Source organism: Solanum pennellii, chromosome 7, assembly GCF_001406875.1.
Source record: "Solanum pennellii chromosome 7, SPENNV200".
Lineage (NCBI taxonomy): Eukaryota > Viridiplantae > Streptophyta > Magnoliopsida > Solanales > Solanaceae > Solanum > Solanum pennellii.
Genome location: NC_028643.1, coordinates 24890425 through 24910105, shown reverse-complemented (window position 1 = coordinate 24910105; position 19681 = coordinate 24890425). Strand labels below are relative to the sequence as shown.

Genomic DNA, 19681 nt, shown 5'->3' with positions numbered 1-19681 from the left:
TAGGTATGGTATTCGATATTTTGGTAAATTATTTCTAAATATAAAATACCATACCGAATATATTAAAAAATTAAAATATATACTGCATAACAATACTATATGAAATATATTAATACTAAACTATGATATTAAATGTTTCGGTATTGTATGGTAATTTATTATATACCATTCCATTCCCACCTCTAGATATAAGACAAGAATCTTCTAAACCTTTTAATATAGTAGAATTCATGTAAACCCTTCATTATTTGTGTGTTGGGAGCAATTGGAAATAAGGTGATGGACTTGTTATTCTCCTTGATTGAGCGTAATGAATAAAAAGGGTCAAATGAAAGATTGTGTTGATAATAATGTTTATGAATAGCCTTGTGATAGACATCTAACACCTCGAAACATGGAAAATAAAAAATTTGTTTGGACTAAAGTCTTGTTACATAGGTTGCATCAACGGAATAGAAACTTCTAAAAGCCGTAGATGATAACCGTAGATAGAAGGAGAAATAAAGTTTTTAAAAACAAGTCCTAGTACCCTTGGTATGGTTTACCAAGACGGTCCAAAATTCCTGGTACGAGTCGTAGATAAGTCTCGTAGGTGAGTCCAAACTTAGTGAAATTTTGAGGGTCAAAGTTGGTTCAAAGAAGCTTTGAAATTCTTACAAAGCACATAAATGTGCCTTAATAAGATATGTTAAATCATGGTCTAGTACTTGGTCTACGGTCGACTAGTATGGACCATAGAAAGATGTATGGTTCATAGGTTGGAACGTAGATCAAGTCAGTAATTACATTAATGGGGATTTTAGGTCTTTTCCTGATTATTAAACCCAATACTACATCATTTTGCTTTTACCCTAAGATCTATATAAAAGTTTTAAGCCCCAAATTATCCATTTTCAGCTCATTCTCCAAAATTCTCTAAAGTTGACACTACTAGAAACATGTCTCTTGCAACACAAGAATAATTATTGCCATTAAATCAAAGATGTTGCAATTGAGTTATGGCAAAGGAAACTGGTGTGTTGCATATAAGGCTGTTGCGATATATCTATAGTAACAATTTACTAACAACAGCTGAAAGTCGTGGCCACAGACCATCTATGGCAACAATTTTTCTTTAGTATAGGATGACACTTTTCTGCAGCTGTTGCAACAGTTGCCAAACTGTTGCAAAAGAGTTTATAGCGATGGTGATAAACCGTTGCCACACACTATCCACAGCAGCAACAACTAATTTTTAGTTTAACACGACACTTTTCTGCGGTTGTTGCAACAGTTACAAACCGTTGCAAAAGGTTTTATAGCAACAATTGTGAACTGTTGCAACACACTATCTATAACAATAATTATTTTCTATTCTAGAACGACACTTTTATGCAGTTTCTGCAATAGTTGCAAATCGTTGCAAATGACCTATTACAACGGTTCTTCTTAACTATTGCAACAATGTTATTAAGCTATTGCAATTGACCTTTTTAATGGTTATTGCCGGATATTGTAGACATTTTAGAAATAAACTATGATACAATGATAGAACATATTAAACCAATATGTACATCAACTTGTAGAATTCATATATTATATATAAAAACATATGATCTTTGTACATCAAGAGTTAACATACATTGATGTTCACAAAAACTAAGTCTAAACATTAAAATATTCCTAGAATGTTTGAGAGTTGACATTCATTCAACTACAGAAAATTAGGCCAAAAAGTAAAAATAGTGTTAGAATGTCCAAGAGTTGGCATTCATTTAAGTTCACAAAATTAGGCCAAAAAGTTAAATAGTGCTAGAATATTTGTAAAAACCAATTTTTAAGTAAGGTCTTCGCTGCTTTCATCCCCGCTTGTCTCATCATTTTGTTCAACTACAATTTCAAAAGGGCCAACAATTAGGAAAGAGGAAGTTCAAAAATGAAAAGGTAAAAGAAGACACACAATTCCTAATTTTTTTTATTTCTGTCCATGATTAAAAAATCTACCAAGAAACCAAGACTCTAACATAGAAATAGAAGTTGTAAATGTTCATGAAGAGGAGCCAAACCTATCAGTAAACAACTCGAAAAATATATATATATATAAGTGTACCCGGATGAGGACAGTCTAGCAGCCACTAAACAGATACAAGAATTAACACCAGGTCTGATTGGGAACAACTAAGTCAGGAACAAATCAGTTAGCTAACTACATTATAATTTTGCACTTGAACAAGACAACTCAATCAACTACCACAGTTTTCGAACTCTCCCCACCAAAGGATGGAAGACATTGAATTCCAGTAAATCACAAATTACAATCCTCAGAATCAGAACTAGAAAGATTGCACAATCATAAACATGATATTTGTTGATCAATATATAACAGTTAAACACAATAGACAAAGCAACAAATATGGGCTACATCATGAGTAAATGCAAGAACATATACATCAGAAACAAATGATGAATCACAAAGGAAAATGATGATCTCCAGTTACTAAAAATCAACAACACCTAAACTATGAAATAACAGTAACACTAATCTAGATAATATCAGCTTTGATAAAAATAAAAGGATCATCGCAGTTGCACCAGCAAGAATACAAGAAGATTGCAAGTGTAGTAGAACAAGAAAAAGAAGTAGAAGAAGATTAACATAACAATCCATAGATGAAGATGAACCAAACAAGAAACTGCAAAAGCAGTAGTAGAAGAAAATGAAGAAGAAGGAGGGGGATTCTGACCTTAATTGTTGCTACAGATTGATGAACGATGGACTGATTGAATTTTTGTTTTTTGTGTTGACGAAACATCAAGTAATGTTGCTAGAACATTAGCATCAATTGGTAGGCCTGAATGTTGAAGTTTTTTTATGACATCTTCTACAATTCTTGTCGCATCGTGGTCTTTTGTTGGTCCTATTGTTCTTTCTGTTCCTCAATTTTTTCCTCCATTCTCATCAGTCTTTGTTCCATCTTTTTCACAAGGTCATTTGTTGCATTTGACAAGGCTTCAAAACGTCCCACTTTCCCTTTTAAAGTAGTTTTTGTAACCCTTCTTCCATATAATCTCAAACGTCCTGGATGTTCTAATCCCATGATAGAAGAAAATGCATCAATTGTCTCATTTCCATTTTCTTTTTGTTGCATTTCAATATTCTCCATCTTAGATATAATGCAGTTTTATTATTAAAAAAACAATAGAATTCAAGTACACACATAAAGAGTAAATATGAAAAACAAATTCATATTCATGTTTCGAAACGGGTTGAAACCATCACTTGAAAAACCCAATCTAACATTACGAGGATCTCTAGCAAAATCTTCGTGCAAAGAATCAAAATTCTTCCAAGCTTCCACGGCAGCCGCATGCCTTATATTTCCATCTTTCGGTCGTTCAGTATCATGCCATTTCATATTTGAAACTGTTTCAGGATACATGGGTAAGCTTTGAAGCCTAGGTTTTAAGGGAAGGTACCTTAAAACCTTTGCAGGAATTTTGGTGCTTTCATTAGTCAAAGGATCACTAACAGTCATCCATCTCGACGAGCCACAAACACAACAATTATTTTCTTTGTCATTTTCCTTCAAAAAGAATATGCAATCATTAGGGCATGCATGTATTTTTTTCATAATCAAGATCCAAATCTTTCATCACATTTTTTGCTTTGTGAAACGACTCGAGTATATGAGCAAATGGAAATGCCTCTCTTAACAGGTCTAGCAAGTCTCCAAAGGCCACATTACTGTAACCATGAATGCATTAGAACAAGAATAATCGAATGGTGAAATTCATTAAAGAGAAATTCTTACGCCCAGAATATAACTTTTGTTTACCTTACTCCAGTAGTTTATAAAATTTCTTTGCATCTTCGGATAAACCCTCTCTCACTCCCTCAAGCCCCAAATCACCTGCAACATCTCTAAAAGTATCATAAAGTAGGCCATCAATATTGTCACGCATGTTGGAACCTTCCTTATTATGACCTGGAATATTTCTCAAGGAAATACTTTCCCCATGAAAAATCCATTTGGTGTACCCTTGTACAAACCCAAAAACAACCAAGTGTTCCTGTACAACATTTTGTTGATGCCATTTACAATTAGCACACTTTTTGCAAGGACACAATATATAATATCCTCTGGAAGCTAATTCAAAAGTTGTATAAAGAAAGTTATTCACACCACTGATATACTCATTGGTGGATCTCCGGAAACTCATCCAACTTTTATCTCCACTATCCATTAAATATGGAATATCCTATATGACACCAAAATCAAATTACAAAGATAAGACATAAAAAAAGAAGATTCTATATTATTTTATGTAACAACATAACTGAAATGTGTGTTTTCCTTGAACTATTTGTTATACATAATCAGTTGTTTACTTAACAATACCAATTTTACTTATAATTTCAATTAGTTAAAAGAGAAAAAAAAGTAAAAGATTTAAAATCTAAAAACTCAATCTAAAGATAATAAGACACGACAACAAAATCAAACAATTTTGATAAATCTAAACACCTACAAGATGTAATGAATTTCATATAAAAATACAAAACATAATATTATTTTGTTAGACACAACAACCTCACACAAGAAACTAAGCAACACACATTGTAAGAATCTACCTTGAGAGGATGAGTTACTGTTCAACCAGAACCAGTATCTACTAAATCAATTCTAGAATCAGCAATCGTCACAAAAAAGAACATGAATCAGAAAAAAAGACTAATAGGAATGTAACATAAAAGGGAAATCTTTCCAACACTCTAAACTATCTTTACATGCAAAAACTTAAGCAGTGAATAGCTCACTACATGAAAACTATACTAGTTATAACCTTTTAAATTTAAGATAAGCATAACTAAGTAGGCAAATTTGAGTTAATAAGTTGAGGACTTCTGTTTTCATTTCAAGAAGAATACACACTGGGAAAGGAATGGATGAGATGGAGTTCATTGAGGCAGAATGTAACATGAATGATCTAGTTATCGAAGCTCTTAACTCATAACAAAGAAAATTTATCATGAATTTCTTTTTATAGTAAAAGCATAAATTGAAGATTTTCCAACATTCTGAACTTACAATACAAACCTTAAATTTGAAAACACAGTCATATGGAATAATTTAATTGAATAATGAATAAGCACTAACGAACAGAGATTAGTAAGAGAAACCAGAACATTACCAACTTGAACATTACATCAAAGTTAATACACACAAGAACATTAAATCAATAAATGTGCAGGTCACTGACAAATGTAAGTGATTACGATTACATATCTTTCTGTTCCTTCCTACCACAAAACCTTGTGGAGCACAATTACAAAAATGATTGTTGTATCTATTATAGACACTAGTTGAACAATATAAATGAAACGTTATATTTCTATTTATTTTCATAATTTTATAAGCCTATACTGAAAACAAGTGGTGCAAGATACATTCAGACATCACACTATGATAAGAAATGCAAAAACATTTACTCATCACGTTGTATTATAACATTCAAACAAAAGATGCATCTACATTCCAAATGTAGCTTCGAATTACATTTAATTGAAGGTAAGTTATTTCAATATTGGAAAGACTTACTTTTTAAGTAGGAAAAAGATTCAGACACGCAGATGTACATCAAAGTTAAAAAAAGAAAAAGGAAAAAAAAAAGAAACAGGAACATTACCTCTTTTTTGAGCAGTGAGCTGAGCTTGATGACCAATTTGTAGTTTGTCCACTAAAAAATTCAGACAAGGAAGAAAGTATAATCTTAGATCTTGAATAATGTACTCGAAAGAGAGAAACAAAATCACTTAATGATCGACTTCAATGACTTTTACAGTAGAAAAATACTTAGGTAAGAATTATCATGCAGATTGAAGATTTTATTCTTAGAAATATTTTTTCCGGTTCACAAACAAAAGATTTTTCAATTGATAAGAACTATCAAGCAGTTTGAAGAATCGAAACTCATCTTTCATAACATTAACTCTTCCTAAATCAAAAATTTCCATCTAAACATTTTTGTAGAGATTTCTCAATCTTCACCAAAATCTAAATACACTCTCTAATGCACAAAAAGATGACATTATAAACATAAACTCTAGCAAAAAATACTTTAAAGAAACCATTTTTCAAGAATCCTAGATTCTAAGAAATGTAGCTTCTAATAAATTTCTAACTTTGAAGAAGATGAAACACAATATACCTGTAGCTGCAGAAACGTACAAATCACGAAGAAGAAGACCCAAAAAATGCAGATTCCTACAAGAAAAGTCAAAGAACAATGGTTAAAGCAAAGCCATGGATGAGTGTTTTCGTTCTTCAAAGAGAAGAGAGAGGAGTCGATACCTAAGAGGAAGAGAGAGGAGTTGAAGAAAAAAATTGACCTAATTAATGTGATATATTTACCTTTTATTTTAATTTTACAATTAATTAAAAAATTGGCGGGTGTAGTGAAATAAGTAGAGGGGAATAATTGAGGGAATAATTGGCGGAACCGTTGCCATAGAGTACCTAAGGCGACGATTTTCATGAACTTGTAATATAGAGATACTATGGAAACATTTGTAGTACTAATGCAACGAAATAACTCTTAAAAGTATTAAATTAGGTCCAGTTATCTATTGCTAAGGTTATAACCATTGCAAATGAGTATCTATTGCAACATATAAATAATTGTTGCTACAGGCATGTTTTCTAGTAGTGTGACCAAATTCACTCTCTAATATCTCTCAACTTTGAAGATCCAGGATTCATTCAAGTCTCCAATCCTCCATTCTTTTTAGGCTTCTAGAATCAAGGTATATGTGTATTCACCCATGGAGTCCTTTCTTCCATGGGATCTCCAAGGTTTTAAAGTTTCCTCCTTCAATTTCAATTGATTCATGTTAGGGTTTCAAATCAATCTTATGAGCTTCATTCAATTATGACTTATTGTAGTTGATTAAGTCTTCTAGTGCACGATTCTATGTTAATTCATGATGTTCAGATGAAATTATGGTTACCCATGCATGATCCATGATTTTTTATTAAGAACCCATGATGAATGTTATGTACTATAAATAATGAATCATTGAAGATATGCATGTTTTCATGAAATTATTATAAATTATTTAAAGATGCTTTAAAAGGAAAGTAGAAATTCTATTGTGAAAGCATTTCTCACTTACCTTGATTATCATCATTGTTTAAGGTACTTTGCACAAATAAATTCACATTGTTAAAAAGTTCTCTCATCTATGTTGTATTCTGTTTAAGGACATATTCTATGTTTTGATCTCAAAATTCTTGATTGGTATTGGTATTTGCCTTTCCTATGTTAAAATGATATTTGGGTTTTAACTATTTTGTTATGCTTTAGACTTAGCACCAAGAAGGCTTTAGGTAGAGGCTAAAATGGGGTAGTCTATAGTAGCTACTATATGTTACCGCTGTGTTGAAAGTATTTCATCTTGATGTTTATATTTTTCTCAATCATGGTGCTACCTTGTCTTTTCTGACGTCATACGTGGCTATGAGTTTTGATGTTCTTTCAGATGTGTTCATAGACCTTTTTTTTTCTACGCATGTTGGTAAATCAGTTATGCCTAAGAAAGCGTATAGCAATCACTTTCTCCTTATTCCGTAGTGTTACTCATGTTGATTTCGTAGAGCTTGGTATGTTAGATTTTGATGTTATTCTTGGTATGTTATATTGGTTGTAGAACCTGATTGGTCAAGATTAAATTTCTAAAGGAACTTGTCCTAAAGTGGAAATGAGGAAATTATATGCCTAAGGGTTTGTTTGTTTCTTTTTTTAAAGATAGTTAAATGCATTCTAAGGGTTGCATATGTCATCTAGTTCATTTTAGGGATGCAAGTTCCAAAACTTCTACTCTTGAGTAGGTCCCCATTATAAATGAGTTTGTCGAAGTGTTTCCTGATAACTTACCCACTTTATTTCGAATGGGAAATAGACGTGGTATTGAACTTCTCTTTGATGTACAACCTATCTCTATCCTTCCTTACCGTATGTCTTCAGTAGAACTTAAGGAATTGACAAACTAATAGAAGGGTTTGTGTGATACAAGTTTCATCTGACTGAGTATTTTGTCATGGGGTGCTCCAGTTTTTCTTGTTTGTAAAAGGAATGGTTCGCTTCGCATGTGTATTAACTACCTAAAATTGAACAAGGTTACCATTAATAATAAGTATCAACTTCCAAGGATAGATGATTTGTTTTGATCAACTCCAAGGAGAAATTCACTTCTCTAAAGTTGACCTTCTTGCGGGTTATCATAAATTGAGGGTGACGGAAAATGACATTCTCATGACGCCTTTCCAGAACCAGTATGTTCAATATGTTTTTTAGTAATATCGTGTGGTTGAACTAAAGCTCTTGAAAGATTTATGGATTTGATTAATATGTTATATTGAGAGTACCGAGATATATTTGTGATTATGTTTATCTATGACATCTTTATTTACTCGAGGAGTGAGGATGAGCGCATTGATAATTTGAGGATTGTGTTGAAAATCCTCAACGACAAAGAACTCTTTGCAAAGTATAGTAGAGGTGACTTTTGGTTAAGATATGTACTTTTCTTTGTCATGTTCCTTCTAGTAATGGTATCGAGGTAGATTCTTAGAAGACAAATACAGTTAACAGTCGGCTAGACCTCTATCCCCATTTGATATTCAAAGTTTATTGGGTTTTACTAGTTCTTATAGAAAGTTTTTTGAAGGGTTTTATTTGATTTCCTCTCCATTGACAGCATTAACATAGAAAAAAGTTAAATTCTCATAGTCAGAAGCGTGTGACAAGAGTTTACAAGATTTAGAAGATACAATTGCCTCCTATCCACTGCTGAATTTATTGGAAGGGTCTGATCGGTTTGTTCTTTATACTAATTCTTCAAGGATTGGACTAAGATGTGTCCTTATGAAAATTTTGAAGGTTATTGATTATGCTTCACGACTACTGAAAATTCATGAAAATAAGTATCCATCCAATGACAAGGAGCTATCAGCGGTTGTGTTTTCCTTAAGTTTTAAAGGAATTACTTATATGGTATGCATGATTATCTCTTTATCGAACAAGAGATCTTGCAATACGTGTTCAAGAAAAGGATCTAAATCTTCACTGAAGAAGGAAGATTGTGTTACTAAAAGACTGCAATATGAGTATTCTCTATCACCTAGTAAGGTGAATGTGGTGGTGGATGCTCTTAGTTCATTACTAATGGGTAGTATTACTCGTGACGAGAAAGATAAAAATAAGTATGTCCGTGGTGTTCATATATTGGCACGATTGGGTGTTTCGTTAGTTGATTCCAGTGAAGGTGGTATTATGGTTCATGATGATTCTCAGTTGTCTTTTGTATCAAATGTGAAAGCAAATCAAGGTCTTGGTCTTATTTTGGTTGAGTTGAAGGAAGTTGTTCTTAAAAAGTCAATTGATAATTTCTCCCAAGGGGGAGATAGTGTTTTTAGAAATCAAGGTCATATATTTTTAGATATCAAGGTCATACATGTGTTGCTAATGTTGATAACTTCACATAGAAAATCTTATTAGAAACCCATTTTTCACAATATTCCATTCACCGACGAGCCACAAGGATGTACCATGACTCGCAGAAGTTCTATTGGTGGAATGAGATGAAGAAGGATATTGAAAAATTTGTGGCTAAGTGTTCTAGTTATAAACAAGTGAAAGCTGAGCATAAAAATTTGAGAGGTTTTTCCAAAGATATTAGTATTTCTACATGGAAGAGAGAAGATTTAACATCTCTCTATTTGAACGAACTAAAAATAAGTTTGAATTTGGAAATAGGCATGTTAGAAAATAATGAAAAACCTGGATATTTGTTAAGTTATGTTAAGTTTGATTTTTTGGTCAATTTTAAACGACCATAACCCCTAGCTCAGAATGAGATATTTATGCTTCTAGATACCGTAGGATATATCTTGGATTTATCTTTTTAAAAGTTGCCGTGTTTTGCGCAATTCCGAGTTCGTATGAGTGGGACTCTTTTGAAGCTTGGTTGTTCGAGTAAGGAAAGTTTAATCCAGATTTTTAAAGGGTAGTTCAGTATTGTCTACCCAATTAAATTATTCTATTTTTAGTAAGTTATGTTGGGTCTAAACTAAGTTAGTTTAGTTTACGCAATTAATAGATACGCTAGGTCTTTGAGAGAAGAGAAGAGAGGAGAATAGAGAAGATAAGTTCAAGATTCATCAAGTTCTTGCGAGTTTTGTTGTGGATTTCACCAAGGATTCAATCCTACGAGATATATAAGACTTTCACAAGCGTTGGGTTCATTCACCCACGCGCCAAACATGTTTTTAAAGCATAATTCATTTGTAGAAATTTGAAAGTATGATGTTCTTCAATTATGTTCTTGAAGTGTGCTTTAATTCTTGAGATTTGATGGGATTGCGGATTTCTTGATGAAATCGTGTCAATTTATGGTTGTTTTGAGTTAGATTCTTGTGTACAATTGGTATTTAAATCTAAAGATGGATTAAAAATAAATCTGATTTAGGCAAAATAGGGTGAGAAAATGAAGAAGGAAAAAGTCAAGCAGGTTTTGGCACGCAAATCCGCAACGCGGACTTTATCCCCCCAATAAACAAAAACCACTTCCGCATCAAGAGAAGACATGTACTTATCTATTTCAAAAATAAATTTTGGCGATCAAATATTAAATGCATCTCCGAGTCACGAACTTTCTTCTAGACAGTTTGTTTTATCTTTTCTAATGTTTAACTATCTCAAAGCACTCTTAAACATCACGAGACCTTATATATCACAAATCACAATCCTTGAATCCATAATTCAATTCAATGAAAGTTAAGGCTCAAGTCAAGAGAATTCAAGAGCCAAGTCAAGAGAAGTTCACAGAATTTTCCAGAAGTCCTTCAAAAATGATTTAACTTTGTTTCAAGACTTAAGCTTTAAGTTGAGTAAAGAGTAAGAGTAAAGTTCATTTCCTTAAAGATTACACGTGAACTAAGTATTCCCAAGAGTTAAAGTGTTATCAAATTTGAGCAAGAAAGGAAACACCAATTCCCAAAAGACATTTTAAGCTAAGTTTTGAGTAATTCTCTCAAACCAAAGAAAGAGTATTGTTTTAAAAACATATGAGCTAAGTATATTTAGTGAGTAGTATTGAGCACCAATATGGAAATGCAAGTTCATAATAACTCACGTCTTCATAAACCATGTAGTCATCATGGGTAGAAAAGTGATCACACTTTTTAGATGATTCGGTAGAAATTTTAAGCATAGCTAGTTGATCAAGTTAGATAAGATATCTTATATGACAGCAAATAATGTGAAAGTTCTGAATGTGTAGGCAAGATGTTGTATCACCACTTAGGCTTATAGTGGTGGTTGTAAGTTAGAGAAACCTCTACATATATTATATTGCCTTGTTAAATGAGAAAATTGAGTTTTCATTGCATTTCTTTAACAAATTGAATTGCTTCCTATTGTTTTAAATAATTTGTGTAATTGCACACTATGATTGTTGTGTATTTTGAATTTGATTTATATTATTCATGAGTCAAGTAAACCAAAGGTAAGTAATTCTTTCAAATTCCTTTCAAGATTATGTTATGTTTAGTATTCCCTTCGCATGCTAGTACATTCAATGTACCCATGTCATTTGGCCTGCATCGTTTTATGATGCAGGACCCAGTAACCAGGATAAGCATCCAACACCTCTCTAATCCAGTTGAGCACTAAGAGTCAGTTGGTCAGCCTCCTTGCTTTCAAAAGGATTCCTTTTACTTTGTTTTCTAGTATTTCAATTTGTACGATTATAGGGGTCTTGTCTTGACATCCCTAATTGTTAAAAGACTTCATAGATGGAAAGTTACAATTATTTAGTCTTATTCATTTCAGATGTTGTTTAAAGACAATAGTTTACCTTATAGGCTAGTCGAATTCTTTTTCTTATTAACATTCTTTAGTTATATCGGTTTATCTTGTTAAGTTAAGTCTTCAAATAAGTAAGTAAGTCAGGAAGGGTTCGCTTGGGGCCAACAATAAATTGGAAGTGCCAGTCCAATCCAAGGTGTAGGCTCGGGACATGACAAACTTGATATCAAATTATAGAGTTCGAGTGTCCTAGTAAGTCTATGAAGTCGAATATGTAGAGTCCTATTTATCAGTGTGAAGCGTGCCACATCTATAATGGTTGCAACCTTTAGGAATTTCCTTCACTTCTTTCATATTCATTTCGTGCGATAGAGTTAATCTCTATGAAGTTTCTTTCTAACTTGTGCTTCCGCATGTTTTTCAGTCAATCATGCCTCCCTAAAGATCTCTCGGAGGTAATCTTGCAAGGCATAATATTTAAGATCAATGGGTACCCAATGCACCCAAAGTAAAACTACAAGGAGAAGTTACCAATATTCCGTTTAGAGAGGCAATAAGAATGCTAACTCGAGTTGTGACTAACCAAGTTGGGCAACAAAGAGGGGCCAAAAAGAAAGTTGCTGGTACTTTGAGTATTTGAGAGTTCATATGGATGAATCCTCCAAATTTCATGAGTTCAAGCACTACTGAGAATTCAAAGAATTTTATTGAGGAACTACAAATTGTATTTGAGGTAATGCATGTTGATAATGTTAAACTGGTGGAGCTAGCTACTTATTAACTAACAAATGTTGCTAGTACTTTGTTTGACTAGTGAAAGAAAGGTAGGGCTAAGGGAGTACCATTTATGAGTTGGGATTGTTTTTATGAGGTCTCGTTGGGGCGTCTCTTCCTTCGAGGTCCAAAAGAGTAAAAGGTACGAGAGTTTTCACCCTTAAGAAATATTCACTAAGTGTTTAGAAAGAAAGGGAATCTTAGTCCCTGTTAGTGGGCCCATAAAAGACTTTAAGGCGTATTAGTAAAGTTGATTAGGAACTTTATTGGCCTAATTATTTAGCATCGGTACATCCGGTTTTCCATGTTCTTTGTTGATGAAATGCATTTGATAATTCAACATCCATTGTGACAATGGAGAATCATGCTATAAAGGAAAATACTTTCTTATGAAGAAGTTCCGGTTGATATTTTGGACCGGCAAGTTAAGAAGTTGAGAATAAGGAAGTTGAATACGTGAAAGTCTTGCATAGAAATAAAAGAGTTGAGAAAGCTAGTTGTGAGACTGAGGCCGATATGATATCTCTTTATCCCGATCTTTTTCCCTCTAACCCTAAACTAGATTGAGGCATTTAATTTCTCATGGTCCATCTTCAAGTCATAGTTACTCTCATGTTTTCGCATGCATGCTCATGAAAACTTGATTTTGAAATCTTGATTTAAATTTGATTTATTTCTTCATTATTATGTGCATTTAAGAATTATTTGCATGTATACCTTATGAAATGATGTTTTGACTATGTTTAAGATTAAAGTAATCATTTTTCCTTTATATTGTGTTTTTGATGAAGTTGTGTTCCTGTTGCGTTATTAGACCTCTTCCCCTACCTTTCTTATGTTACCTTGAGTCCCATTCGATAATTAATGTTCCCCAGGGGGAATATATTGTAACACCTAAAAAACATAGAAAAGGAAGAAAATAGTTTTTGTACTGAAGTCTTTATTTACGGGTCCCATCCATGGATTATTGAAGCATCACTGGTCTTGTAAAAACTCTCTTAGTCGTTTTATGTGTTTTAAGCATTATTTTTATATTAATATTTGTAGTAGCTTTTATAAATAATTTATGACTTATAAGAATAACTGACGTGATAAAGGATTATTTTGTTGCTAATAATAATTGGAAAAATAGAAAAGGAAAATTAAATAAAACAATAAAAATTGTAATAAAAGATATGAGAAAAATGACCTACAATGTTAAAAGTCAGCGCAGCTGAAGAAAAAATGGAAAAGAACGAACAGAACAGAGGAAAATTACCCCTACGAAAAAAAAGAAAAGAAAAGGAGAAAATAAGGGGGAAAGGAGGAGAAAATTGAGATTTTTATCCCAAAGTGTTGAGATAATGCTTCTCATCATTTTCATTAATTTTTTTATGTACTTATGAGCAGATTATTAGGTTACAGTCGTGTATAATTTATGCTAAATTAAGAAAATATAGGTGTAGGTTCTCCGAAAATATTTCATAGGAGTTTACTTTATCATAGGTAAACTTGATCTGAAAGAATATTTCATATTTAAATTTTGCTTGCTTCGATGACTTTTTGACTAGATTTTTGAGCAAAACCTAAATATAAAAATATGGATGTCACTAGATTAATATTCTTATGAAGACTATATATTTGATAGATTGAAAGAACTTTGAGGCTTTATGAAAGAGGAATATTCAAGTCCCAAAGTAATTGTTTGATTGTTGGAGGCAAGTGTATTTCTAAACTCTTGTTAAGTGCATAAAATTGTGTATTTTCTTTTGGTATGTGTTGGGGAATAATGAAAATTGATGATGGGTTGAATTATCCATATTTATTAATTCTAATGATTAAAAGGGGGTAATAAAAGTCAATGTGATTTATTATTTGTGTTTGATGTGTTGAGAATGGTTTGAAAGACTTATTGAATCATTGTTGATGTTGTATCATAATTGTGTTGTTGTGAATTGTGCATTGTTATGAAAATGGTCATCTCCTCATTATTTTTTGTGTGAACATGTCATTTGTTGTAACGCCTCAAAACGAACTATGGTGAACTAGAGCCTCGTGAGTGTTTCTTGAGTTAATTTTGTTTTAAAATGAGTTACTTTAGTTTTCTTAGGAAGTGTGTGAAGTTTGGAGGTCAAACGTCCAAGAATGTCCATGACGTTCGGAAGATATGCCTTAAAAAGTACTTGTGTGTCTTGAGGTGTTTGAGTGAGTTTTACGTGTTCATTTTAATTGAAATTAATGTGGAATGTTCCTAAGACCTAGACGACTTAGTTTAGGGGTTTATAGTCCAGGTAAGACTCCATCTAGGACCCACGAGGGGACCTAGAAGAGGACCCCAACACTTAGACAAAACTGCCAAAAACAGTGCCCATCGACGAGCCAATCGACGGCCAGTCGACCAGGCGACAGCTCATCGACCTGGTCTGTCGTTTGGACATGAAAGCCGGCAAGTTTGGGTGTTGCAGTTCCAACCAACGTCACCCCATCGATGAGGCGTTGGTTGAAAAACGGCCCGTCGTTTGTGGGTCGTGGATGCTGCCTGCAAAAGCTCTTAAGTGGTTGCCTTGGCTTGGGGTATTTGGTAAATTCACCCCATGTCTTTTAAGGACCTTGGACATTTATTTTAGGGTTATTAATATATATTAAAGTATTTCAAACCCTTATATCAAACTTTAGACTTCATTTCCTAAAACCCAAAACCCCTCTCCCTTAGAATTCTCTCTCAAGTCTCTTTGGAATATAGAAGTCAAGAAGAACTTGTAGGGCTGTTTGGGACATGTTCTTCATAAAAAATTAGTGGTTTGTCTTGCATTTGAGGTATGGTATCTATCCTTGAACCCACTTCCATTCAAGGAGTCATTTCCAAAAGATTTTTAAAATGGTTTTCAAATTCTATTTCCTTCTATCTTTGATTTTAAGCATGGGTCTTCTTGTAAAAGTGTTCTAATGATTTAAATGTGTTTATTCTAACCTAATGAACTCATGTTTGTTCATATTTAAAACTTTTGGTAAGAAATGGGTTAAATGAGCATGTTTGGGTAAGGTATGAACTTTGGTTTTCTTATGTTGTTATTTTGGTTTAGGTACTGCCCTAAGGGCCTTAGTATGATGAAATATTGAGAAATCGTTTATAGGTGGTAACTGTTTGATTATATGGTGAGTTGCTTATATTGTGTAATTCTTATGATAAATTTCTCTTGAGTGGTATGGTCCACCTTCTTGGTAGCGGTGTTTATTTGATGAACTTGATATTACTTAATATGTTTTGTGAGTGTGGCTTTGAAGGCCTAGTATATGAAATGAAGTGATATTGAAGGTAAGCCTTGTCTTGTGTTTTGTGAAGTTGAATTGCATGTTTGGCTTAGATTATGCCTAAGTAAAGTATATGACTTTGTGAAGCATGTCAAGTGTGTGAACTGATGAATGTAGGTCTAAAGCATGTATAGAAGCTAATGTGAATCAAATGATGCTTATATGCAAAATGTGCTCACAAGTACACACACACACACTTAAATGAATATATGAAGCTAAGTTGAGTAAGTAGAGGAGTTTGGGGTGAACATCTTCGTGAGTTGAGATAAAGTGTTTAGTAGCAACCTCGCTACATCCTAAGAGCTTTCTAATATAGGTCGGAGGATGAATGCCCTTCATGAGTTGAGATGTGGTGTTCACTAGTTATCTTTAACCTATAGTTTAAAATGTTTAGAATCCATGGGGGTTATGTTTATCACCGAGAGGATATGAAGAAGAGGTGGTTACACTTCATGAGATTGAAATGTAGTATTCCAATGTATCTCTTGAGATGAGTACTCCTTGTTAGTAGAGAATCAGTTACTTAGTAGCAATCTCCTTATCCCTTAACTATGCACCCGCATAGGTGTAGCTATTAGGAAAGCCATGTAAAATCTAGGCGAGTGAGGATCCCTAATTCGATAGGGGTTAATATCGGGATTCCATCTCTAGTTATCATGGTCTATGTCGGTTAAGATAACTCCCACAAAAGAAACGAATGTGCTAAGTCTTATAAAGGAGTGTTCAACTTAGGGTAGGTAGTGGAATGGGACGTCATTTATCCATTGCACTATGTAGGCAATCCAAAAGGAGTCTTGGTGAGTCTTATTTGAATTGAACGAACTAAGCCTCCTAAAGAATGTACTACTTACGGTAGGTAGTGGTATGGGACGTTGTCTATCCATTGCACTAGGTAGGACCTTCCAGAAGGGGAGTCTTGGTGTTAAGTCTTCTAAAATAGTGTACTACTTAGGGTAGGTGGTGGTATGGGACGCCATCTACTCATTGCACTAAGTAGGCATTCCGAAAGGGATTTTTCGGTGTGTTGTTGGGTGTTCTTCTATTGTATTGTCATTTAATGGGTGCTTGTTATCCCGAGGTGAGTATGCCGAATGGAAGGAAGTCTTGAGTATCGGTTTGGTGTGTATTGAAGGAGGTATATGTGAACCTTCTTCATGTCTTACCTTAGTGAGTCTTAGGATGACCTTCGAAGGAAAACCCCGACAGAAATGATGCTTATTCCTCATTGGCAATACTTTGGAAGTTCACTACTTGGGAGTCTTGTAATTCAATGTAATGTTCAACTTGATTTTACTGTGAAGTTTAGGAATTTTTCTGTAAAGTGTTCTTTTGAGTTTAAAATTATGGAAATTCTTCTCTAAGTGTTAAATGATGATTCTTATGGTGTTTTGCTCTTATATTCGTGAATGTTTTACTTATTTGGCATGCATTATTATTTTACTAAAATGTCCCTTTTCGATTGTTTTTGCATATGCCATACTTAGTACATTATTAGTACTAACCCCATACTTTTCTATACTATAAGTATAGGTTGGAAGCTTTTGAAGGTTTGAAGGCGAAGCTGGGGGAAGTTCCTCTCAAGACAAAGTATGTCCTCATATATTCGAGGGCATAGTCCTTTTCTTAGTTTCTTATTTAAAGACTTAATATCTATTTTATATCAATGTAAAGGGTCGTGACCCTAAGATATTATGTCATGTCTTTAAGTTGGCTTGTGACGATGAAATTCTTTTGAATAATTATGATTGACTAGTTTTTATTAAATATCCTTGAAAATTTTTAATTCCGCACTACTTTTCATGTCTTATGTAATAAACGATAGTTAAAGGGCTTGTACAAGACCCCAAAGGGGTCAAGTACGCCTGTCACGAACCGAGGATCCTCTCTAACTTCTAGGGGGTACTTTCGGATCGTGACATTTGCATTGGTTCAGAGACATGGTAATGATAAGTGTTATGTGAATTGAGTAAGAATAAGATAGTAAAGGCAAAATATTATTTTGAGGGACGTTTCGCGCGCCACAACGTATACTATATTTCAAGATATGTATCACACGGTGCAATAGATTCTATTATATAGGGACATGTCGCACACTGTAGCGAATTTTATTATAAAAGATTGTGTCGCACTCCACGATCGATGCATGGATAGATATGTCCTTCATGGGTCCTGGACTGTGAGACATCGGGTGTGCATCATTTGGTTAGACATGCATCACTATACATGACATTGTATTGCATATTTTTATCATTAATTAACTTGATCTTCTGTGTTGTTGATCTTGTGAGTGCCTTTCTATAGAACTTGTGATTCATAAATATACCTTGTTGTTGAGGATATGCGAGTGTTAGAGTGATTTTGTTTAGTTTTTTGCTATGTAAATTGTAAGCTATTATGTTTTAGTTGTTTTCATGTGTGTAGTAGTTGTGGAGGTTCAGTTTGGGTGTAAGGAGTACCTGTATTCTATTCCCTTAGCTTTTGCTTAGATATTTACTTGTTGAGTGCCGTGTGGTTTGGTACTTACCCCTTGCTTCTAAATTTTTTTAGGTTATTATCCCGGGCTTTCATGATAAGTTATCTTCTTTTCTAGTCTAAGGCTTCTTGTGGAGGTTTTTGAGGAAGCTGCTTGTCATCTCAAACATTCTTTCTCCTTATTTATGGTCTTGTTCTATTCTAGAAAAAAATGTCATTTAAGACTTCTATTTTCTATAAATTTTGTTAAAACACATTAGAGGCTTTAACATGTGACAACAAGGTTTCAGGGTGTATTTAAGTCGATTATGAATTGTCGCATAATGTTAATGTATTAGACTTTTAAGTATTAGTCTTACTTGTATTGGTTGAATAAGATGAGTGTTATCACATCCAGTATCGGATCGTGACAAAATTGTATCAGAGCTTAGGTTCCTAGGTTTCACGTGTATACAAGCCGAGTGTAAGTAGATTCTCGAGGAATGGTAAGGAGACATTTGTACTTATCCTTGAGAGGTTATAGTAACTCTTAGGAAAAACCATCACTTGCTGAATCTTTGTCTTGTGTCCTTGGTCAAATTTTATTCCTACCGCTTCACTCTATTCACTCTCTTCTATAATGACTGGAAGCATAACAATATCCAACAAAGCCTTGCATACCCTTTAGTAAGGTCACAGTGGGCAATAGTTAACCTAATTTTCAATTCCTAAAAGATTTTCTCACAAGCTTCAAACCATTGATACCTAACTGTTTTCTAAGTCAAGTTAGTCAAAATGGATGGAATTGATGAGAACCCCTCGACAAACCTCCTATAATAGTAAACCAATCCCAAGAAACTCTTAATATCAGTTGGAGATGTGGGTCTAGGACAGCTCTACATTACCTCAATCTTTCAGTGTCAACTTGAATCCTATCATGAGAGATAATTTGGCCTAAGAATATCACATACTCGAGAGAAAATACACACTCGGAGATTTCAGCATACAACTCTTTATCATTGAGTGTTTGGAGGACTTTTCTGAGATGACTCGCATAATCCTCCTGATCATTCCTCGCATAGATTAGAATATCATCAATGAATACGATAACAAACATATCTACATAAGGCTTAAACGGTTTCTTTAGAAGATCCATACGCATTATAAGGGCACTAGTCAAACCAAAGTACATGACGAGAAACTCATAATGACCATAACAGGTCAAAAAATCTGTCCAAGGAATGTCATTTTCTCTTACTCTAAATTGATGATAGCTAGATTTGAGGTTTTATCATAGAAAAAAAGGAGTCACCCTAAA

General features: G+C 33.6%; 1 protein-coding gene across 16 annotated transcripts in view; it reads right to left on the bottom strand.

The window, feature by feature from the left end:
- Nucleotides 1-1550: 1550 nt before the first annotated feature.
- The window catches only part of LOC107024437, a 28850-nt gene continuing 10719 nt past the window's right edge, over nt 1551-19681 (bottom strand). For 4 of the 16 annotated variants that reach the window (XR_003579434.1, XR_003579438.1, XR_003579439.1 and 1 more), the window contains exons 2-5: nt 6190-6245; nt 5668-5718; nt 2724-4239; nt 1551-1869 (exon numbers count right to left, since the gene is read on the bottom strand). Coding sequence is in view for 4 of the 16 variants with exons in the window: in XM_027918596.1 (XP_027774397.1) it covers nt 3817-4239; nt 5668-5718; nt 6190-6245; nt 19353-19419 (597 nt within the window). In the remaining 12 variants the exon portion in view is untranslated. Of the gene's footprint in view, nt 1870-2723; nt 4240-5667; nt 5719-6189; nt 6246-19352; nt 19427-19681 lie in introns of those variants that run through there. The other 12 variants (XR_003579435.1, XR_003579442.1, XR_003579441.1 and 9 more) reach the window with 11 other exon arrangements.